The 25,645-nt window shown below is 40.1% G+C and overlaps 1 protein-coding gene across 1 annotated transcript in view; it reads left to right on the top strand.

Annotated features, from left to right (window-relative positions):
* The first annotated feature begins 11,055 nt into the window (after positions 1–11,055).
* The window catches only part of LOC126095291 (ubiquilin-1), a 105,154-nt gene continuing 90,564 nt past the window's right edge, over positions 11,056–25,645 (top strand). The window contains exons 1-3 of the mRNA XM_049910073.1: positions 11,056–11,214; positions 11,367–11,568; positions 17,183–17,427. Of these exons, the coding sequence (XP_049766030.1) occupies positions 11,113–11,214; positions 11,367–11,568; positions 17,183–17,427 (549 nt within the window). The 5' untranslated portion in view covers positions 11,056–11,112. The remainder of the gene's footprint in view (positions 11,215–11,366; positions 11,569–17,182; positions 17,428–25,645) is intronic.

Here is a 25,645-nt window from a genome sequence, read left to right as displayed (position 1 = left end):
TGAAACCTTTAATGGTACACTTAAACGGCACACTAATACACTTATTTACCACGTAATCAGTACTAATCTATATGTTTTATAATCTAAAATAACTTATCTTTACGAGAACACCAAAACTCGCGCTAGTCACCTGGCTGCAGGGCTGCCAACCTTCGACTGCAGGGCTGCCAACCTGGGATGTTATTGGATGCCAGGTGTGTGGCTGCAAACAACCTTTCTGTATTTTATGGAAATTTAATTACCTGTGCATAGACATCTGGTACCACATACATCCAGAAACCACCCAAAGCCTTTTAGAAACCATATGATGCAGAATCGCCACTGGATGATGTTTCATAGGAGGACCAACACTATATTTAGCAAATGGTTATAACATTTTGGCACATCGGTGTGTATGTTTTATATTCTACAGAAATACAATTTGTTGATCAAAATAAAATTAAATTTAACAGTGGTAATTAAAGTATTTTTTGGATGATCTCTTTTCTGGTTACCATTCATATGGCTTCCAGACATCCTTAAGGTTATTTCGCTGCTGCACTGCACTGAGCACTTTATCATAACTTGCTTTCTGTTATGATGATACATTTTATTCACTAGAGTCAACACATTGATTTGGGGGTTATTTCTTTTATCTTAAGCAAAGCTTTGCTGTCTTGATTGTAAGTGAAGCTAAAACTATTTGACAGACTGAGATCTGAATCCAGATTCCTCCCATTATTGGATAGTCCCTGAAAGTTATGCTATCTGAACAAATATCAGGCATTTACCCAAAGCTTCAACTTGTCACAAGTTTGTCTGTTTTTCATCCAAACATTACATATGCTCTCCTACAGCGTTGTGAATATAGTACCTTCAAGAGAAAGGATGTAAAGGGGCATTTGACTTATCCATATGCTCAGAGTTGCCACAGAGATTGATACACACTGAGGTGACAAAAGATATGGGATGCATTCTAATACTGTGTTGGACTTCCTTTTGCCTGGTGTAATGTAGAAACTCGATATGGCATGGAGTCATCAAGTTGTTGGAAGTCCCTTGAAGAAATAATGAGTCATGCTGCTTCTATAACCATCCATAATTGCAAAGGTGTTGCCAGTGCATAATTTCGTGCACGAACTTAACTCCCAGTTATGTCCTACAATTGTTTGAGGGGATTCATGTCGGATGATAAGCGTGGCCAAATCATTTTCTCGGATTGTCCAGAATGTTCTTCAAAGCAATTGCAAGCAGTTTTGGCCTGGTGACATGGCACATTGTTGTGGTTTGGGAACATGAAGTTGATGTGGGTGCAAATGGTCTCCAAGTAGCCGAACATAACCAGGACCCAGTTAGTTCCATGTAAACGCAGTCCACGCCATTATGAGCCACCACCAGCTTGCACAGTGCCTTGTTGACAACATGGGTCCATGGTTTCGTGGTGTCTGTGCCACACTCGACTCCTACCATCACCTCTTATCAACTGAATTAGCGTCTGATCTGATCAGGACGTAGATTTCTAGTTGTGAAGGGTACAACTGATACGGGCATGAGCCCAGAAGAGACACTGTAGGCGATGTCATGATGTCAGCAAAGGCACTCATGTCGGTCATCCGCTGCCATAGTCCATTGACTCCATGTTTCGCCATACTGCCCCAATGGATAATTTCGTCGTACTTCCCATTCAATTTCTGTAGCTATATGCTTGTCTATTAGCAATGACAACCCGACAAAAAAATTGGCTGTTGGCCACTGTGCTGTCCATGGTGAGAGGTAGTGCCTGAAATCTGGTATTCTCAGCGCACTCTTGACACTGTGGATCTCGGAATATTGCATTCACTAACGATTTTCGAAATGTGATGTTCCAACTACCTTTCCACAGTCAAAGTCTGTTACTTCCCTTCGTGTGGCCACAATCAAGCCAGAAAATTTTTCCATATGAATCACCTGAGTAAAGTGACAGCTCTTCCAACGTAGTGCCCTTTTATACCTTACATACATATACAACCACCTCTATATGTGCATATCGCTACCCCATGACTTTTGTCACATCAGTGTAGTTTAAGTAGAGTATTTACTGTGATGATTCCATAAAAATAAGCTGTCCTCAAAAGCTTTCTCTAAGTCTACAAATGTTAGAAATGTAGGTTTGCCTTTCCTTAATCTATTTTCTAAGATAAGTCGTAGGGTCAGTATTGCCTCATGTGTTCCAACATTTCTACAGATCCAAACTGATCTTCCCCGAGATCGGCTTCTACCAGTTTTTCCATTCATCTGTAAAGAATTCACGTTAGTATTTTGCAGCTGTGGGTTCTTTTAAACACCACAGATATTATCTAGGTAAAGTTCTATTGTGCATAGTATTAATTTGTACAATGAATCACTGTACAGCTTCAAATTTTTCACACATATTATCATTACTGGAGGTAGAGGTTGTTCTATGTGTAGAAACATTGCAGGATTGATTGGGAATCGATCGACAAATCTTGCAATTAATAGCCAGGCAGTTACCCTGTGAACCACTTAAGTTAAAAATGGGTTCTACACAGAGGTATGGACCCAAATTACATGCTTTGCGACAAAGAACTGCACTGCTTATATGGATTTTGGTGGTTCTCCTAAATCACTTCAGCGAATTTCCAGGACTGTTCCTTCATTAAAAAGTACAAGGATTGCCAGAAAGTAATGCATCGCATTTTTTCTCCAACAATTCTTTGTTGAACATAATGAGAATTACACACACAACAGGATATTGTTTTATCTACATACGCTATTTTTCCATGTAATCTCCATCTCGTTCTATGGTCTTCCTCCAGCGCAAAACAAGGGCGAGTATACCCTGTCGGTACCATTCCTTGTCCTGGAGGTGGAGCCAGTGCTTTACTGTGTGAATCATCACATCATCATTCTCAAAATGTTTTCCACGAACGCGTCTGTCCTCGCAAATAACAAAATCAGCTTGCTGCAACATGTCAAGTGTGACAGCCATGGATGGTCTCCCAAACACTACAAATCAGAGCTCCACTGAACTGCTTTCCGATGACCTCACCATGGAGGTAGAATACGGGGAGATGGAGCTACAGACTTACGCTGTACGTTGTTTTAAAGCCAGAGGGAGGGGCTTACCGCCATCTTGGATCCCCCAAAACATTAGCAGACGAGTGTTTACAATTCCTTCTTGTTCGTTATTTCTGTTGTGTGCACGCGATATTTATTTCATATAGTAAATGTTACACTGTTTTAGTGAACAACACAGCATAAGGAACGCAACTTCAAACGTTTTTCTGGTTTTTAATGCGTATTCGATACAGTAATACGACACGAAAATATGACGCTTCTGCCCTCAGTACGGTAATTCCTTTTTGTTTATACACTTCCAATAACCGAGAAGAGAAGTATGTGCTATGAAAGCGTACTTTCGTAATCCATTTCTATTCACTTTCATTGTTTTTGTGTCGATATTTGATAAAGCCAGAACTCCAAAAGCAATGACTGATAGTTTAGAGGCACCGATTTGTATTCATTGCATTTTCAAATCAAATGCAAATTTTAAATGTTCAAGTTTGCAAGAAACTAGCCTTATTTCCTTTGAGGTCCCATAGATGTATGCAGGGATGATGTAAACAGCCAGCTGTCATGTCAACAAAGTAAAAGATTTGTTAAATTACAAAGGAAAAGAATGGAATTTAAAATTGTCAGGCCCACTGTAGTTTACACATCTGCTTTGTTTTTTAAATTGTACCTACCAAGTGACATTCAGTGTGACAAATAACAGCAATTTTCAGGGTAACACGACAACACAGTGATTAATGTAATGATCTAAATAGCCTGGACATAGATCAGGAACTTTGCTTTCACAAATATGTAACCCTTTAAGTACTTATAATTTAACCACTGTAACAGGTTACTGAAGATTTAATTAACTACATATAGTTTACTGTATGGTTAAATGATGATGGCGTTCTCTTTGGTAAAATATTCTGGAGGTAAATAGTAACCCATTCGGATCTCTGGGTGGGGACTACGCAAGAGAACATCGTTATCAAGAGTAAGAAAACTGGCGTTCTACATATCGGAGCGTGGAATGTCAGATCCCTTAATCGGGTAGGTAGGTTAGAAAATTTAAAAAGGGAAATGGATAGGCTAAAGTTAGATATAGTGGGAATTAGTGAAGTTCGGTGGCAGGAAGAACAAGACTTTTGGTCAGGTGAATACAGGGTTATAAATACAAAATCACATAGGGGTAATGCAGGTGTAGGTTTAATAATGAATAAAAAATAGGAGTGCAGGTAAGCTACTACAAACAGCATAGTGAACGCATTATTGCGGCCACGATAGACACGAAGCCCACACCTACTACAGTAGTACAAGTTTATATGCCAACTAGCTCTGCAGATAATGAAGAAGTTGATGAAATGTATGATGAGATAAAAGAAATTATTCAGGCAGTGAAGGGAGACGAAAATTCATTAGTCATGGGTGACTGGAATTCGACAGTAGGAAAAGGGAGAGAAGGAAAACATAGTAGGTGAATATGGATTGGGGATAAGAAATGAATGAGGAAGCCGTCTGGTAGAATTTTGCACACAGCATAACTTAATCATAGCTAACACTTGGTTCAAGAATCATAAAAGAAGGTTGTATACATGGAAGAATCCTGGAGATACTAGAAGGTATCAGATAGATTATATAAGGGTAAGACAGAGATTCAGGGACCAGGTTTTAAATTGTAAGACATTTCCAGGGGCAGATGTGGACTCTGACCACAATCTATTGGTTATGAACTGTATATTACAACTGAAGAAACTGCAAAAAGGTGGGAATTTAAGGAGATGGGACCTGGATAAACTGACTAAACTAGAGGTTGTAGAGAGTTTCAGGGAGAGCATAAGGGAACAATTGACAGGAATGGGGGAAAAAATACAGTAGAAGAACAATGGGTAGCTCTGAGGGATGAGGTACTGAAGGCAGCAGAGGATCATGTAGGTAAAAAGACGAGGGCTAGTAGAAATCCTTGGGTAACAGAGGAAACACTGAATTTAATTGATGAAAGGGGAAAATACAAAAATGCAGTAAATCAAACAGGCAAAATGGAATACAAACGTCTCAAAAATGAGATCGACAGGAAGTGCATTAATGGCTAAGCAGGGATGGCTAGAGGACAAATTTAAGGATGTAGAGGCTTATCTCACTAGGGGTAAGATAGATACTACCTACAGGAAAATTAAAGAGACCTTTGGAGAAAAGAGAGCCACTAGTATGAATATCAAGAGCTCAGATGGAAACCCAGTTCTAAACAAAGAAGGGAAAGCAGAAAGGTGGGAGGAGTATACAGAGGGACTATACAAGGGTGATGTACTTGAGGACAATATTATCGAAATGGAAGAGGATGTAGATGAAGATGAAATGGGAGATACGATACTGTGTGAAGAGTTTGACAGAGCACTGAAAGACCTGAGCAGAAACAAAGCCCCGTGGGTAGACAACATTCCATTGGAACTACTGACGGCCTTGGGAGAGCCAGTCCTGACAAAACTCTACCAACTGGTGAACAAGATGTATGAGACAGGCGAAATACCCTCAGACTTCAAGAAGAATATAATAATTGCAATCCCGAAGAGAGCAGGTGTTGACAGATGTGAAAATTACCGAACTATCAGTTTAGTAAGTCACAGCTGCAAAATACTAACGTGAATTCTTTACAGATGAATGGAAAAACTGGTAGAAGCCGATCTCGGGGAAGATCAGATTGGATTTGTAGAAATGTTGGAACACATGAGGCAATACTGACCCTACGACTTATCTTAGAAAATAGATTAAGGAAAGGCAAACCTACATTTCTAGCATTTGTAGACTTAGAGAAAGCTTTTGATAATGTTGACTGGAATACTCTCTTTCAAATTCTGAAGGTGGCAGGGGTAAAATACATGGAGCGAAAGGCTATTTACAATTTATACAGAAACCAGATGGCAGTTATAAGAGTTGAGGGGCATGAAAGGGAAGCAGTGGGAGTGAGACAGGGTTGTAGCCTCTCCCCGATGTTATTCAATCTGTATATTGAGCACTCAGTAAAGGAAATAAAAACTTTGAGGTTTGCCAATGACATTGTAATTCTGTCAGAGACAGCAAAGGACTTGGAAGAGCAGTTGAACGGAATGGACAGTGTCTTGAAAGGACGATATAAGATGAACATCAACAAAAGCAAAACGAGGATAATGGAATGTAGTCGAATTAAGTCGGGTGATGCTGAGGGAATTAGATTAGGAAATAAGACACTTAAAGTAGTAAAGGAGTTTTGCTATTTGGGGAGCAAAATAACTGATGATGGTCGACGTAGAGAGGATATAAAATGTAGACTGGCTATGGAGAGGAAGCCGTTTATGAAGAAGAGAAATTTGTTAACATCGAGTATAGATCAGGAAGTCGTTTCTGAAAGTATTTGTATGGAGTGTAGCCATGTATGGAACTGAAACATGGACAATAAATAGTTTAGACAAGAAGAGAATAGAAGCTTTCGAAATGTGGTGCTACAGAAGAATGCTGAAGATTAGATGGGTAGATCATGTAACTAATGAGGAGGTATTGAATAGAATTGGGGAGAAGAGTAGTTTGTGGCACAACTTGACAAGAAGAAGGGACTGGTTGGTAGGACATGTTCTGAGTCATGAAGGAATCACAAATTTAGCATTAGAGGGCAGTGTGGAGTGTAAAAATCGTAGAGGGAGACCAAGAGATGAATACACTAAACAGATTCAGAAGGATGTATGTTGCAGTAAGTACTGAGAGATGAAGAAGCTTGCACAGGATAGAGTAGCTTGGAGAGCTGCATCAAACCAGTCTCAGTACTGAAGACCACAACAAGAACAACAACATGTAGTTACATAATTTTGATATTAATTTATCGCATTTTAGAACCTTAGTCGCCATTTCCAGGATATTTTTTGCCAGGACTTTTCAGTTACTTGGGAATAACCAGACAATGAAAACCAAGTGTATTGCTGACCTCCAGAGAGCTCTTCGCATTGGATTTATAGGAAATCTAAAGTCAAATTACAGAAATAAAACCGTACTGTAAAACTTTACAGTGCATCAGAATTTCAAGTATATATAAGAAAATAGCCCTTAAATAAGTCCACTTACGAATGAAATTTGATTTGCTTAAACTTTATACTACAATCAGAACGATTAGTATACCAGTAAGTGACGCAAGCTGGCATTTTTATCAAAACACTTCATGACTACACGGAATCAAACTACCAGAAGCGAATATTTTGGGGTAGCTAACATGGCTCGGCTGCAAGTTTGTGACGTCATGACAACTCCTCTTATTTTTACCTCCATGGACCTCAACGTCCTTGCCCAGCGACTAACTGCACTTCTGTTGACAGCAGATGCTTCATAGACTTTGCACAAGCGTTTGTGAATATTCCCAACAGTTTCTTTCTCTGCAGTGAGGAATTCAATGATGGCACGTTGCTTGTAACATACAAGGTGTGTTCCAAAAGTAAGGTGACTTTATATTTTTATGAAAAAATGTTTATTTATTCATCAATATTCATGATGTCCCCTTCAAAGTTATCCCTCTCATATACAATACACGTGTGTCAACACTTCTTCCAATCCTCAAAGCGCTTCTCATAAGTACTCTTTGATACAGCCTTGAATACTTCCAGCAATGCAGTTTTTATTTCCTAAGTCGTTGAAAATCTTCATGCTGTCATAGGTCTTTTCAGGTTTGGGAACAGGAAAAAGTCACAGGGGGCCAAATCCGATGGATATGGTGACTGAGGCATATTGTCATGTAGCTTTTCGCCAAAAGTCTCTGACAAGCAATGATGAATGAGCATGTGCAAACGCCATGAATTGTTTTTCCACAATTCCGGACGTTTTTTGCGTTTTGCTTCTCGCAAATGGTGCATAATGTCAAGGTAATACTCCTTATTTATGGCACGATCTTGAGGCAAAAATTCATGATGCACTTTGCTATGGTAATTGAAAATAACAGCGAGCAAAACTCTGATATTTGGTCGAATTTGGCGTGCTTTTTTCGGTCTTGGCTCTCCAGGATGCTTCCATTGGGACGATTGGGCTTTGATTTCGAAGTCTTAACCGTAAACCTATGTTTCGTCGGCAGTTATGATCCTTTTGAACAAATCAGGATCATCATTGACGTCATTTAAGAGCTCATGAGCGATAATCATTCGATGGTTCTTCTGATCAGAAGTGAGAAGTTTTGGAACAAACTTCGCTGACACACGTTTCATGTCCAAAACATCCGAAAAATTGCATGACACGAGCCGACCGATATGCCAACATCCTCAGCAACTTCTCTTACGGTAATTCGACGATTTTCTCAAGTAATTTTCTTCACAGCTTCGACGTTATCATCTGTTGTTGAAGTGCTAGGGCGTCCAGAGCGAGGTTCGTCAATGGCATTTTCTCGGCCATCTTGGAAGAGCTTGTACCACTTTTAAACATTCTTTTTACTTAGAGCAGTCCACTGCCAACATTTCAAATGTCTTACAACACTTGATTCCATTTTTCACCCAAAATTTGATGCAAATTCTTTGCTCAACTTTTATAATAATCTTAAGTTGCCGAGCACACTAAAACATGTCTAACCTTTTTATCCATCAAAAACAAACGAAGTATGCTAACACTTGAAACTTATAACACACTCTAACATAACAGTCGCGACACTCACTGCTGTAAAAGCTGTTGCCGTTTGACAGATGGAGCGACACTAGCGCTCCAAGCGGCAGGTAAGGTGAACGTCAGACGCGTTGTAATCATAATGTTTGTTTACATCCATTTCCTACGTAATTTCCGCATTATTCGAGTTATTTTCTTGCCTCCAAGAGTTTGTTTAGTATCGGAAGGCATATATGTTTCTATTAATGATTCTAAAATAAGCGCAAGTATGGACAAAAACCATGAATAGAGTGGCAAGCTACAACACATCCGTGAAGAAACACTTGTGACATTGGACAAAATTGCAGCTTACCACGTTGATATCAAAAGAATATAAACACACAGATTCACATGTAAGAAGCACAGACATGTACCTCTAAATGCAAAAGCGATCGACAGCGCGTTTATCGTTCTGTAGGCCTACTGTGTGTGTCATTGTTGCCTGTTGCCACAAGTACGAACTTAATCTTTATATTATTCAAAGTGAGTAAAGCAACTGCCAAATAGTGGCATAAATATGCTGAAAACATTATAATGAGCTGATTACATTACATTTCACGAAAAACCAAATATTTGAATAATTTTCAACCTGTCTGTAGGCACTTTCCTTGTCCCGTAATAGTTTCGCTCGATCTGCACATTCTGACACTTCACACGCTTTTATAAGACATGAACAGCTGCACTTAATCTAACCACTTTATCGTCCTAGCACGTCTGTGGTGACGATTCGCACGAATCTGGCACTGATACATGGAGAGCTGAACTGGCTGCTTCTGTGTCATACGACTGTTTTACAGCTTTAGATTGACTGTCGAATCTTTGTGGCAGTTTCTTCTTCATCGTCAGTTGAGGTGGCTTATTTAGGTTGTCAAACAGTGTGGGTACTGCATTCCACACGAGTTTGTTATTGTCTGCGTTCATGAACTGGTTTTCTTCGAAATGTAGCGGACAAAACCTAATATTATTATACAGGTAAACTGGGTCTTTCTTCATGAGGTCTTCTCGTCTGCTATTAACAAGCCATTTTCTGCTCCTAAAACGATACATTCATCATTTATATACATATAGTTTGCAAGTGAATCCTGACGATACAGTTTAGTAACATGATGGTATATACCTCTCAGGATCCTTAGGAAACCTAAAAAGAGACAGCTTTGGTGTCTTCTTCCTGTTGTTGCTGCAATTTATTGCGCTACAAACGCCCCCGATGGTAAAAACCATTGTATAAATCAAAATAATCAATCACTATTCGCTTTCACGATCGCGCCGAACTCACAGTACAACCTACCAGCCGCTTGGGGCGCTGCTGGCGCTGTAGGCAACAAAATCGAGGCGAAGTGTCGCGAGTCGCGACTGTTATGTTAGACTGTGCTTATAATGTATGTTCGGGACATGTGTACCAACATAACAAAAGAGATCGATAATCGAATGTACGTTGCCCGCTCAATTTGAAAAGTCACCTTACTTTTTGAACAGGTTTCGTACATACAGAAACGATTTTGAAACTGTCTTGCAGCTACACCATCTCTCTTAAGTGGCGCACTCACTCAGGAGACTTCAAATAATACATATGTAACGTTTTGCATTCGTAGCATGACCCCTCTATGATCCCTGGGTGAATAAATAAACCAGATCAAATCAGAAAACGTCTCACCAACCTACTTGAATCTTGGACTTATAATAGGCTAAACCTGTTTTGAAGTATAAAGATGACTGTATTAACATGTGACTTTGACAAAACTAGTCTTGGTGGATGGTCAGAAACGATTAATATGAACTTAGTCAGACACATGTGATGTGTATATGGTCAGCATCGCTATTTTTAAAGAACTATTGCGTGCATAATACTTTTGCTGTAGCATGAGTAAGACAATTACTGCTGAAATCAATCAAAGCCATTATGTACGTTAAATGTTTCCAGGTGGCTGTATTATTTTCTAGCAGCATTTTTGCTTATTTCATTTCAGCTGCTTTTATTGATACCAAGAATGTGTGCATACTTAGTCCATTGACCGTCCAACGACTTAAAGAGCAGATGCAATATAGAAGTATTTTATTTCTTTCGGAACAAAACCCGTCGAAATGCTGTAATAAAGAGCATCTTGGCAGTAATAGCTGCGTCTACTTGTCACGAAATAATATTGTAGAACTTCTTCTTACATTTATTTTGGATCCGTGAATAAAGAACAGGCAGACTTCGCACTGTACTGATTTCCCGTTGGCATTTGAGTTTATCCTTTAATGGCTGATTTTTATTTCTTTCTGTCTTCCACAACGCTGAATGATTTCGCTTTTGATTGTAGAATATTTCAACTATTTATCACAAACTCTACATTACCGCAGATGTCTTTTTAGGGCAATGTATTTGCGTGAATTCTTAGACCATGTACGCACTTAAAGATTAAATACACTTTGCTGTGTAAGTCATCCCGCTAATCCAAGATGGCGGAAGGTCAGGAGCCTCCGAAGAAAATTAATCTAACTGTTAAAACACCGAAAGACAAACAAACAGTGGAAGTGGACTCTGATGCATCAATAAAGGACGTGAGTACACCTTTTATTCATCAACTACGCAGCACTGCCGTGTTGATGGGTTACACATGTAAATAGTTGATGACGAAGCCAGTTTTCGGCAAAGCTAATGTAATGATTTGTAATATTTTAATAGTAATCTGCGTGTTGTCATTCTGTTTCAGTTTAAGGTGCTCGTAGCTAAGAAGTTCAATGCCGAGCCTGAACAGCTTTGTTTAATATTCGCTGGTAAGATAATGAAAGATCATGAAACACTTAAGACACACAACATCAAAGATGGGTTAACTGTGCACCTCGTGATTAAAACTACTACACGCAACGCAAGTGAACAACCAGGAACCACACCAACACCGCCGAGAACAACAGGTAAAGGAGAATGTGGTTTTGAGCTACGTTGGATGAGCTGTGGCGGTCATGTTTTGTTGATGTGAGCAGTATGGGTGAAACCAAACAAATAATCGCCTTATACAAGAACTAAACGACGTTAGTTTTCGTCAACGGACAAGAATGCTAATTTATTTGCCATGTTGGTTACTATTTCAAAAATTTTTTTTGGATTAACAAATGAGCATGAATCATAAAGCAAAACTACATATTTGAAGGACATCCAGTTGGACAGTATAGAGCATTATATGTTTGGTGTTGTGGTCAGAAGATCAGATTAAATTATATGATATAATTGTAGTGATGTCAGTGATGAAATTCGTTCAGTTTATGCTTTGTATAACAACCATCTTACACATGATAATATTAGTGCGACATGTTAATGATAAATCAGTCAAATTGAATATGTTCACACCTGCTGTTACAACTTGCACATTGAAGGTAGGTGTTGCACGTTGTTCTTCAAATGTTTTCAGCGAATTCATTGGTATTTTATCCATATAAAAGCAGAGATAATGTGGGCTAGGTATAATAAAAGATGGATCATAAATAACCTTCTCCTGCCACAAAAAAATGTACATTCTGTTTAATAACGCTCTGGCGTATGATTAGCAGAACTATTAGAGGTAACTGTAGTGAAATGGTGATAGTGAAATAATGGAGTAATTTGGCTACATTTGCAGAGTTGTAATTTTAATGACTGACTGTAAAATCACTAATACTCTGACACTATAAATAACACTCGGTATTCCTTTAGTTTTGAGAACTGTCAAGTTAAGTCAGCTACTCTGCTAAGAGACTGTTCACGTGAAACTGTAGAAACTGCTCCAATTTTTTTATGTTTATCTAGTACTGTGTGAAAAATTCTCACATGAATGGCTGTATTGTCATCTAGACAGGCACAATATTTGTATGCTTGCGGACTGAAGGACTGGCACTTACGCAGCTTAGGGGGTTCATGCGCTAATCACGAGGAAAGTACCTATTTTTGAAGGAAACGTGTAGGCTATTTCTGAAGATTTAAGCATATATATGCACGGAATACCAAAAAAGTAGTATAATGTAAAACATTTGAATGTTTGACCTATTCATAGTCGCCATTCTCAAGTTTTGTGACAGGTATGTTCGCTTGTAGTTATTTGTTGAATTTTCTCTTTATGTTTTATTAGTAGGGTGCAAGGATGTAGAAATGCAGGCTCTGTTAAACACTTGTGTCTAAATTGAAATCATACGAGAGCATTGGATGGGGTGGTGATGTCGCTTCTCTTCGGTCTGCACACGCCGTATGGCTGTAGCAGCAACAGCTCGGCATGTCCTAGATACATTCATTTACATCTCATTTACATGCAGTGTTGGATTTGCTTAGCAGGGTGGTAATAGTCTTTTCATATATATGCACACTTTCGCAACTAGTTTGACATTGCCGCGAAAAAGTAAACATGATGTAGAGAGAGAATGGAAACAATGTTACATTACCAGCTGCATGTGTCATCAGCAACTGACCATAGCAGTTACCATGTGAGGTAGCAGAGCGATGTTACTGTGAGCAGAATAGAAGGTGTGATCAAGCTCATTCTCTGACTGGTTGTTGCTGTGGTAGTGGTAAACAATTATCTGCAAAAATGTGCACATATATGAAAATACTCTTGCCACCCTGATGAGCAAATTCAGTATTGCATGTAAATAGGCTGCACATGAATGTGCCCAGGAAGGATGTGCCCATCTGTTATTGCTGCAGCAATATTCTTTTTGTAGACCAAAAGGTACTGTCATCACCACCGCCTCCCATGCTCTGTTACGCCAATCGCTGTATTATTCTGATGCAGGTATAGACCATTGCATGGAGAGGAGATAGTAGTAGTAGTAGTAGTAGTAGTAGTAGTAGTCTTCTTCATCTAAATCAGTGATGAACCTACTGCAGATCGGTCACAGAAGATACCCGTTAAACTTTTCGTCCTGTTTCTCTTTAAGATTCCTGGATAGGTCAGGGACACCGAAGTCGTCATAAAGTGACATGCAATTGAAAGACGTAACACTGCACTGTTGAACCACACATAGTAACGATAATTTATGACCATGATGATGATGATGATGATTCATAATAATAATAGGCCTAATAATAATAATAATAATAATAGTTGTTGTTGTTGTTGTTGTTGTACTGAATTATTTTGTGTGGCTCAACAGTGCTGTCTAAGTCTTCCAGTTGTATGCCACTTTGCAGTTGGAAAAATGCACAGCTCATTCTCACTTTCAAGAAGAATCGTCAAACAGTGCACGCAACTATAGGCATATGTTGCTGTTGTCAGCCTGTCGGAGAATTTTGGGAAACGTTTTGTGTTCGCATTTTATGATCTGTATAGAAATCAGTATGGATTCTATAAATGACGATTGTGTGAAAGCAAGCTTGCCTCGCTGATGTGTGAGACCCAGAAGGCAGTAGATAGTGGCACCAGGGTTGATGCTGTGCTCCATGACATGCTAAAGGCGATACGTTCTTCAGGGTTTGAACAAGAGCATACAGAATAATCAGACCAGTTTTGTGATTGCAGAGTTCAAACGTCTCATTCTTAATGGAAATCAATATTCAAATGTACAAAACTAACTTTGCATGTATCCCAATAGAATGTTATGGGACAATTCCTTTTCACAATATGTATGTGACCTAGTGAATAATGTAGAAAAAATCCATGAGGATGTTAGTTCATAATGAGGTTGTATGTGGAGAGGTAATAAAATGGAAGAGGATATGCAGAGGGGCAATGCTTGACGCAGGTACTAGCATTTAACTCTCAGCAGAAAAAAAGTAACATATTGTGCATAAATAGACAGAAAAACCCATTTCTCTGTTATTACCAGAGACTGGAAGTATAGGCATCATAAATAATTAAAACTCAATCAGTATATTTATCTTAACGTTGTGTTATAAAATATTTTTAAAGCACTGTTATGAAGTTTTAAAGAATATGCTAATTGTACTTTCAGGCATAGGCACTGCAATTCATTATTGACTTTTTTGTTGCACATGACAACCAAATTTTTTTGTGGATTTATTTTAAGTTATCTGTCAGATAATGCATTTTTTCTGTCAACATCTACAGAGGTAAATGGAGCAAATGTAAAGTGTTGAGCTATTGTAGACTCCATTTCTGCTACAATTTAATTGTGATTTTATCAAATTTCTGAAATGTTTCTATGTTTAATAAGATAAGGATTTTTTGAAAACATTATTTTACACTTTTCCCTAACCAATGAATGCCATTTTCCTTGCACATTCTCCAACTTTGCACTGCTTCATCCACAATTTTCAGAGACATTGTCAAAGGTTCCCCTGTTTCTCAAAGATGGCAGCTAACTTGGGGCATAAAACTAAACTCAGCCCCAATGAAAGTTAAGTCATTTCTCACTTCTGAAGTTTCGAGATCTTTTTTTCTGCCACAGTTGAAGATGTTTCATCCTCCATAGCAATAATCACTCTTTTTATAATTGGGAAATCTGAAGTGGAGTAGACCGCTGCTGAAATCATGCGCCCCCCATTCCTCCGCCCCTTTTCTTGTTATGAAGGGTTGAGAAGGCAATTTGTGGTGCAGTGTCTCTAAATGTCTGACTTCTTGATGTGTCTTTCATGAAAATCTTCTTAATACTAGAAATCATTTTGTTGGCATCAAGAAAGATCTTCATGTGTGTTCTGACACTCTGTGAAAGTCATGTGCTATGCACGTCATATGAAGCATGTTTGGCAAGAGCACTTTGGAAGTTGGCTCACCTGCTTTCATTTCTGGGGCAGCATCTGATACAAAAAGTAATACGTTGTTGTATTGAATTTCTTTTGGCCATAGGAACTGTAATGAATGGATGAATAGTCATGGAATACTTGAATTGTTAACTTTTTCCAGACAAACTGCTGTAAGCTGGAATGCTGTTATTAATTCACCTTCTGAAGAATCTAACAGTCAAGCAAAACATTGGCAATACAATGACCCATATGATCAGCTGACTCGTTGATTGAAATCCAGATCTTATTATTTTGTACTTCAGCTTTAATTATTTTCATTAGTTCATTGTAACATTTTCGCAAACTTGACTTATTGGGCACAGGTTTGTCCATGTACTTTCCCAAAAGCTTTATTGATATAGGATTGTGTAGTTTCAAAATAAGGGATTCTGGCATCGATAGAAGCTTTACGTAAGTTGAATGCAAATTGTAGTTTTCAGCTCGATGTTGGAATTGCCATTGAAACCAAAGACATCATCTTTCCAGTTTGGTAGTACTGGTATTTTGAGAAATGAAATATTTCTTTTCGTAGTTCACCAGTTTTGCTCTTATTTTGCGCAGAAGTATTTTATCATCAGTAGAAAGGAAATCCAAGAGTATAAATGTAACTTCACAATTTAGTGTATAAAGGAACAATGTATTTCGGCATGTTACTAGTTCTCTTGCATGGCGATATCATAATGGAAACTAAATGAAAGAGAAATTTAGAACAATAGTGAAACCACATTTTAGCTCAGGTTCTGGTAGTTGCTTTTGGAGGCATGATCGGATAGAAGCAAAGTAAACCCAAGTGATAATTAAAACACTTACATTCTGTTACCTCTTTCTGCACAAGCACTCATTCTTTTTAATAATAAGGAAGTAGATAATGATTAAAAAGGCATTTATTGTAGCAATTAGACAATGATGTAAAAAGACAGAAAAAGCGAACATAAAACAGTGTCAGTTCAATCACAGACATATATAATACAGATTGATGTTAAAATTGAAGATTGTTTTAACGTATTGGAAAAGACATTCTGTGAAAGTTCCACTGTTTCATTACTACACAGCAGCTGAATAATCACTGAAAGTAGCCACTTTCATTAAATATCTGGCAATTTAAATTGGAATGACCACATAAAAATAATCACATAAATGGCAGATGGAGGCTTACATTGATTGGAAAAACCATCAGAAAGTGTTATCTACCCTTGTAGGAAGTGCCGTACAAGACACGTGTTCAACCAGTACTGGACTATTGCTCATCATATCGGATAGGATTGATAGAGGAAATATAGAAGGTTCAAAAAGAGCAGCACATTTCACTGCAGGTTCATTTAGTAAGCACAAAAGTGTTACAGAGATGTTCAGCCAATTCCAGTGGCAGACCTTATAAGGAGATGTTGGTGATACAATTTGGATTACTTTTAAAATTCTGAGAGAGTACATTCCTAGATGAGCCAACCAATATATTTTTCGTCCTACATGGATCTTGTGAATAGATCATTCCACACTCCCAGCTATTTCATATGGTTATTAGAATTATGTTAGAAAAGTAATAATTCAGTTGGCAGTGTTTGTTCATCATACTTTTATTTTGAAAGTAGTGTGAAAAAAATTATTTGTAGAGGTTTGTGTTATCAAGTGTGTTGCTTTGTATTAAGGCACCCTTTCATAATTTTGAAAAATACATGGACCTGAGTGGCAGAGCTGCCAGAAAGTTTTAATGTTTTAAATTTACTTTTTGATTGTTCCGTATTGTTTAATTTATTTGAAATAATACCAGTATAAAGCTTAAGATAGTAGATTCACTGACAAAACATAATTTTCACATTACAGCTGCTGATGTTAGTGCAACACCCTTTGGTTTGGGTACCTTGGGTGGCCTGGCAGGACTAGAGAGCTTAGGAATGGGCTCAGCCAATTTCATGGAACTGCAGCAGAGAATGCAACGTGAATTACTTGGAAATCCTGACATGATGCGACAAATTCTTGACAATCCACTTGTACAGAGGCTCATGAACGATCCTGAGAACATGCGAGCACTTATTACATCAAATCCTCAGATGCAAGAACTCATGGAGGTGAGGTTATTAATATATTGCTAACCTTTTATCTGTGGAATAAAGATCTGTTACGAATGTTGTGGAGTATTCTTAGTGAAAGTGAATATTCACAAGTCCTTTATTTTTCACCCAGTAGAAATAATATAAACTGTACTGGGGATCAGTGTGGTTTTTTTAAATACAGCTATAACACTATGAATGAAAAATGAGTTACCTTACTTTCTCTTGTAAAAACTATGTGGGAAAACATAACCTGGGAATTCCACAAGTCTGCAGGATTAGGTAAAACATAGTAGACCAATCACATTTTAATTCTGTGGAAAGTTTATGTGAAACTTCACAGATTTTCTCTATGATTTCTTTTTTATACGGGGTCCATCTCTATGACTGTATAAGGCACATGAAAGTCTGGTGGAATACAAACCTACAGTTGGGGTATTGAGCAGTCAGCTGGTGCATAAGCAAGAGTGAATTCCAGGGAGGTACCAATGTCAGCCACAATGGGGTATTGAAATAAATGGCGAAAGTTAATTTCCTGCTTTTTGCAAGTGTTCTTCTTAACCTCATTGGCTAACAGAATATGCTTGCTGTCCGACCCAAATTCTCAACTTGTCACATACTACAAAATTGTGTTCCTGTCTATTTGCCTCATTTGCCCACAGCATTTCCTGTATTCCCACAAAATGTTCAGAAGCTGTTGTTCGTCTGCACTGAGGATATCGTGGCAGTCAAGCCCACAGACACACTGTGTGTGTGTGTGTGTGTGTGTGTGTGTGTGTGTGTGTGTGGACGTGTCTCAGCTCCCTGAAGTATTGATATTTATGGCCACTCTATCAAAAACGGTAGTTTCTGTGTCTGACAAAGTTGCTTATTCTTCAGACAGTGTTTTTCGTTGGACTCGTTCAACTGACAGAATCACACTTATACATACAGCTGAAGTGTTTTGGCAGTGCAACCTATCTGTATACTGTTTAAGTGCTCTTTATAAGTTTTGTGCTTCTCTTAAGTTTGAAACATTCTCAGTACTATATAATTGATTTATAGTGTATGTACTGTATATTTGTAGTCAGTTTCTACATCACTGTGAAGGCAATAGTTCATTGTTTTTATGAAAAATTTGTTTGCATAGTTAGTTTCCTGTTCCTTGCCTTCCATCCTGGATGAGCTTTGCTGGAAATCATCAATAGAATACTCAGTCATTATGGCTCCCTGTTTTCCTACTTGCTGTGCTACTGTGAGCTTAATTCTGTTAGAAGACTTTAAACAAAGTTATATATTATGGACTATAGAGTAATCTCTACTCCAGAACTCTTTTGAAATTCTTGTCCTTGGTTTCTTTATTTGCATGTGGCAGCAGGTCATGCAAACAGATGTTAAGCCTCTGGATCTGGGATGTTTGCATAAGTTTATTGTAAAGTGGTAGGCACGTTTTGAGCTCATTGCAATCAATCATTTGTATCGGTAGGAGGTTTTTAAGGATAAATGTCACCCATCCCCATTGTATCCATAACATGTACCCAAAGCTTGAGGTGCAGTATGATCATTTGGACAGCATTTTGATATTATAACTACTCAATAGCCATGCACAGTGTACCAAGCATGTTGACCAGTATACACCAAAGGTAAGACTGGAATTTGGAACATTTGAATTAGATGCTGTGCTTCATGAGTAAGAGTGAGCCTGTCTTCATGGTGAATGGAATAATTACACTGATTAAAATTGTTTTGCAACTGCTGTTTTCTCAAGTTGAGTGGCAGGGGCCAGCCACCATCCAATCAAAGTTCTTTCTAGAGTGTCAAGTGCTTGTGGTGTTACCTGTTTTGTAGGTACATGCAGAGCCTTGTGGATTGTGGCATGCCAGCACCACAGCCGCCTCTGCTTCCTCCCCACCGCTGCAACCTGTCAATCATAAAGTAATTTTAATCAAGTATAGATGCATCACAAGAGTGGTATATTGTTAGAAATTATACTGTGCTTTTCATATACTACTGTGTCAGTCATGAGTTAGAGCACCTTTTACAAGAGAAACTACCACAGTCTATAATGTACACAAGTACATTGTACCGTTTCATTTCACTAGATGTATTTTCTTCAGTACTACAACCAACTACAAAGATAGTTGTTTTATCACGTATTGCACTCAAATCATTCAAGGTGTCAACTCTACACCTGAAAGATCTGTACTCTCTTCACTTGTGTACAATGCACATAACCAAGTTATTATCAATAATTATATTACAGAAAATGTTCGTGTATTGTATGCCTTTCACAAACAAAAGATGAATGGAATTTCCATTATTCAGATGAGTCGCTTGCAGTGTACACTGCCCAGCCACATTAATGTGACCATCTGTCTTTGCCTGCATTACCACCTTATACAGCACTGGCCACTGTGATACATGCAGGAAGAGAGTTACTGAGGTTCGGGAAGGTGCTGACAGTGATTGGGAGCCATGCTGACTCCAGTGCCATGGCCAGCTGTGCTTGGTTTTTCGCCTGAGGACCCATGACATGAACAGCCTGACTGAGGTGGTCACACATATGTTAGATTGGGTTTCAATCCAGGGAGTTTGGTGCCCAGGGGAGTACAGTAAAGCCATTCTAGTGCTCTTCAAACCTCTCATGTACGCTGTGAGCAGTGTAACATGTTGCATTGTCCTGCCAATAATTAACATAATGCAGAGGAAAAATTTACTGGACATGATCAACAAGTGTAGGTGCATAATTATGTTGATCCATTGCCCTTTTCAGAATTGGTACCGACCCGCACTCTATTCTTGACATTTGACAGAGTTCAACTTTCATCAAACATTAAAGTGAATAATGAGAATTTCCGGTCGGCCTTACATCCCCAACCCTATGCGTTGCTATGGGTGTCAGAGGTTCAATCATACCAGCCAGTCGTGTTCCAATACAGCCAAATGCATTACCTGTGGCAGGGATGCCCATGAGGGTGATTGCCCATCCCCATCCCCTCACTGCATCAACTGTATGGGGGACCACGCTCCTTCCTCTAGAGAATATCCTATTTTTAAAGATAAATGAATTATTCAGGAAATCCGATCTTACCTTTAGCGCCATGGCCGTCAAATCAGCAAGCCCAAAGATTGCTGATTCCACATCTCCATCCACTCACTCTAAGGCTCAACCTTTATTGGCTCCTGCTTTTTAAATCACAGGCCCCAAAATTGGACACCCGGACTTCCAAAAAAGAGCTTACTTGTGAAGATTTTTTACGTACTCAGACCTCACAACCCTTCACTCCTCCTCCATCTCAACATTGTGCTTCCTAGAAGTGCTCATAAGAAACACAGTTCCTCTCCTTCTCCGCCACGGCATGTCTCTTCTACAGTGCTACCCAGCGATAGCTGCTCTCGGCCATCTTCCATGCCGCTGAGACGCAGTGCTGGCGGCTGATCAACCGGTCGATCACTGGCGGCAGGAGCTGCCCCCAAACAACTTATGCATCAGGATCTTCTGCCTCTGGCTGAATGCCATTCTATGCCTACATCCACCAGCTCTCAGCAGTTGTTGAGTTGTTGTCCGCAGCTCGTGGTCGTGCGGTAGCGTTCTCGCTTCCCACGCCCGGGTTCGATTCCCGGCGGGGTTAGGGATTTTCTCTGCCTCGTGATGACTTGGTGTTGTGTGATGTCCTTAGGTTAGTTAGGTTTAAGTAGTTCTGAGTTCTAGGGGACTGATGACCATAGAAGTTAAGTCCCACAGTGCTCAGAGCCGTTTAGTTGTTGAGTTGAATGCAACTGTGTTGAGATTTTTTCTTTTTTCGTCCACCTTATGTCAATTATCCGTTGGAATATCTGCAGAATTCACTGCAATCGGGATAAACTGTCGATCCTCTTACAGTCCTACTACCTGCTCATTTTCTGTCTTCAGAAAACAAAACTACATCCTCAAGATCGCTTTGTCTTCCCTCATTTCCAATCAGTCTGGTTTGACCTCCCCACTGTTGCTGCTGTTATGGCACACGGAGGACTTGTGGTTCTCCTCCATGAAATTATTCCTTATCACCCAATCCACTTACACAATTCCTTCCAAGCTATCTCTGTACATCTCTCCCTTTCTGGATTCACCTTCTTTCTTCTGTACCATATACATCCCATCATCTACACCAATGGCAAGAGCTGATCTCCTTCATCTCCTCATCTCCTTGGTCAGTCCCCCCCCCCCCCCCCCCCCCCCCACACACACACACACACACACACACACACTTGCTGGTTGGGGACTTCAACACCCGCCACCTGCTTTGTGGATCTCTGTGCCCTTGTCTGAGAGGCTCCTTATTGAGTGACCTCTTCCACCAAGCAGAACTTGTTTGCTTCAAAACTGGGGAATGTACATTTTTGTCTGCCTCCATGTCAACCTACTCTCATTTGGAATTTTCGGTCGATACTGTTCAGCTAGCTCGGCACTTTGAATGGTTCGCTCTTGCTGATACACACTCGAGTGACCATTTTCCATGAGTCCTTTGATTACAGCCACGACTGCCATCTGTGCGCCCAAGATGCTGGAAGTTTTTCCAAGCCGCTTGGACACTTTCTCCTCTCTAACAACATTTGATGACCGTCAGTTTCCTAGCATTGATGATCAGGTTACTCATGTTGCAGAAGTTATTCTTTCAGCCGCAGAATGTTCAATACCCCATACCTCCTGTGCCCCAGTGCCCCCAAGTTCCTTGGTGGAACGCGGCGTGTCGTGATGCAGTACACGAGGAGAGGCGTGATCTTTGTGTTTCCCACCACCATACTATGTTGGCCAACTGTATCTGCTATAAGCAATTATGTGTGCGATGCTGTTGCATCGTACGCGATAGCAAGAAGGCAAGCTGGGACTTCTTTACCAGCTCCTTTAATATCTTCACTCCCTCATCAGTTGTTTAGAGCCAAAGCCAACAGTCCAATTATTCCCTGATCTCTGGACTAACCATTACACAGGATACCTTAGTGGACCCAGTCGCAATCTCTAACTCATTGGGTCGACACTCTGCTGAGATATCGAGCTCTTCTAATTACCCACCAGCCTTTCTCCCAAAGAAACAGGTAGTGGAAGGGCGGCCTCTTGCTTTTTCTTCTCCAAATTGCAAAAGCTATAATGCCGTTCTTTCTATGCGGGAACTGAGACGTAAACTGTTATCCTCTCGCTCTTCTGCTCCGGGACCAAATGGTATCCATGTCCAAATATTGCTGCATGTATCATACCCTAGTCTGTGCTACCTCCTTCGCCCTTGTAATCGACTTCGGGTCGCCAGTACCCTTCCCAGAAGATGGCGGGAAGCTATCATCATTCCTGTTCCAAAATCTGGTAAGGACAAACATCTCCCCTCCAGCTATCGCCAAACGAATATTGTTTGTAAGGTTTTGGAGCGTATGGTAAATAGCTGTTTAGGCTGGTGGCTGGAGTCCCGAAACCTTTCAACCACTGCCCAATGCAGTTTCTGAAAGCATTGTTCTGCAGTTAACCATCTTGTTGCTCTCTCCACTTATATCATGAACAACTTTCTCCGGAAACACCAAATGGTAGCAACATTTTTTGATCTGGAGAGGGTATATGGTACCTGTTGGAGGACATGCCTCCTCTGCACACTGTTTACTTGGGGCTTTCGAGGTTGGCTACCCCTCTTCATCTGTGAATTTATGACAGAACACACATTTAAGGTGCAGGTGAACACTGCTCTATCCCTCACCTTCTCCTAAGAAAACTGCATGCCCTAGGGCTACGTGCTAAGTGTTGTACTGTCTGCCATTGCTATAAATCCAATTATGGATTGTCTCCTTCCCGATGTCTTGGGCTCGCTCTTTCTCGACGATTTTGTGATATCCTACAGATCTCAACGGACCAGCCTTCTTGAACGATGTCTTCAAGGATGTCTCCATTGCCTTCACTTATGGAGCATCGAAACCGGCTTCTGATTTTCTCACAGTAAGACCGTCTGTGTGAATTTTTGGTGTCGTACGAAGTTTTATCCACCTTCTCTACATCTAGGCCCTGTTGCCCTTCTGTTTGCAGATGTCGCCAAGTTCTTGGGACTGATGTTTGACAGAAAACTTATCTTTCGGCTCGCTGTCTGCAATCCCTCAACACCCTTCATGTTTTGAGTGGTACCTCCTGGGGAGCCTAGAGAGTGGTCCTCCTCCGCTTACATCACGCCTTAGTGCACTCAAAATTGGACTATGGGAGCATAGTTTACTCCTTTGCTCGGCCGTCTATTCTTCGGTGTCTAGACTCTGTCTGCCACTGTGGATAGCGTTTAGCAGTTGGAGCTTTTTACGCCAGCCACATGGAGAGCCTTTACGCTGAGACTGCTGAACCTCTGCTGTCCAATTGGCGAGCTGTCCTCCTGAGTTTTTACACTAGTGATGTCTTCCATGCCTGTTCATCTGACCCATGCCCCTTCTTTTTCGGTGCTTCCTTGTATTTATGGTATGCAGGCTGCCCTTCCTCTCGACTACTGCCGGGAGTCCGATTCTGTCAACTGCTACATTCCCCTTCCTTCCAGTTTCCTAAAACTTCCTTTAGAATTGAGGGTATGACGCTATCTTGGCTTCATCCCCGGACCTGCCTTCTCCGTGACCTTTGTCAGCTTCCCAAGGATAGTATGCCCCCTATAGTCTATTGTTTGACATTTGCTGCTCTATGTGCACAAATGGAGGATGCCACATTTATTTACACTGATGGCTCCAAGACCACCTTTGGCGTCGGAAGTGCCTATATTGCTATCAACACCACTATTAGATTTCGGCTTCCTGACAAGTGTTTGTTTCTTACTGCGGAACTTTATGCTGTTCTCCAGGCTGTCCAACACATCTGTCGCCATCAGCAGATACTGTATATTATATGCTCGGATTCACTCAACTCTCTTCTCAACCTCCAAGCTCCTTATGCCGTCCACCCTCTGGTCCACCAGATTCAGGGCTGCCTTCACATGCTGCACTTGGGGGGCATCTCTATGGCATTCCTTTAGATCCCAGGGCATGTTGGTATCCACAGAAACGAGGCAGCCAATACAGCGGCAAAGGCTGCTCTCTCACTTCCTCAGCCCAGTGTTTGCATGGTTCCCTTTGCCAATCTACAGAGTGTATTATGTCATTATGTTGCTCTTTTATTGCACACACATTGATCTGCACTCCCCGATAATAAATTACGGGACATGAAACCTCTTCCCTGTACTTGGTCTTCTTTCTTCCCATCCTCATCATTATGAGGAGGTAATTTTAACTAGATTCTGGATTGGGCACTGTCTTTTTAGCACCTTTTACTTCAGTGCCCCTATTTTAGTCCGCTACACATCCATTCACAGCTGTTGCCTGATACATCTTCCCTTTTAGCAGATGACGCGCACTCAGGCGATTGCATCCTTGAGTTTATCAGTGTTAGTGAGATGACATTGGTCATTTGAAGCTCTTTTCGGGGAAAACAATCCCCCTTTCAATAGCAATTTTCTAAGATTTTCTCCCGTTTTTAGTTTCCCTCCTTCTGGAGTTTCACTCCCATTGCTGCTGCTTTAAATTTCAGTTTTGTACCCTTCACTGAGCTACAGAATGGGCGCTTATGACTTTAGCACTTTTACGCCCGAAAGAAAGGGAAAAAAAAAAAAAAATAAGCTCAGTAGCCTCGGCGCTGGTTTTGGATAGGGCCATTTTGCCATGCTCGGTATATTTTAACAATAGTGACAGGTGAACAGTTTACAAGCTTAGTAGTTTCGGAAGTACTTCCACCCTTGGCCCAAAAACCAATGATCGTGCTCTTTTGGATGTCAGATAAATCACTCCCTTTGCACATTGCGTCAATGACTGCATTGTTGTCTGCATCTCCCTGACTTGCCTAATATTCCCTCCACTGCTAGTGCTGCCACCTGCTATCTCTGAGCAGTTGTTGCACATTGATGTTGAACATAGGCTGTGGTTACATTAATGGGACTGGACTGCCTATATTTGTTGTGGGTCACATTCTCTCAGAATTTTGTGAATGACATGATATTCATCATCAGTTGTACTGTTTATTACAATTTCCATGACTGAAACTTCAGCCTTAGATTATTTTGGAGTGGCTAAAGGTGCTGAAAACCAGCAGTTTCCACCGGAAATGAAATGAATAAAAATTATGTAAGCCTTTGTGGCTCTTTCAGCATTTGTCATATACATCTTCAGAATGTAACAGTGTTAGTTGCTAGTATGTGCAGTAATCATGAATGTAGTTTCAGGAGTTAAAAGATCGAAATTG

Source organism: Schistocerca cancellata, chromosome 8, assembly GCF_023864275.1.
Source record: "Schistocerca cancellata isolate TAMUIC-IGC-003103 chromosome 8, iqSchCanc2.1, whole genome shotgun sequence".
Classification (NCBI taxonomy): Eukaryota; Metazoa; Arthropoda; class Insecta; order Orthoptera; family Acrididae; genus Schistocerca; species Schistocerca cancellata.
This window is presented reverse-complemented; position numbering and strand designations above follow the sequence as displayed.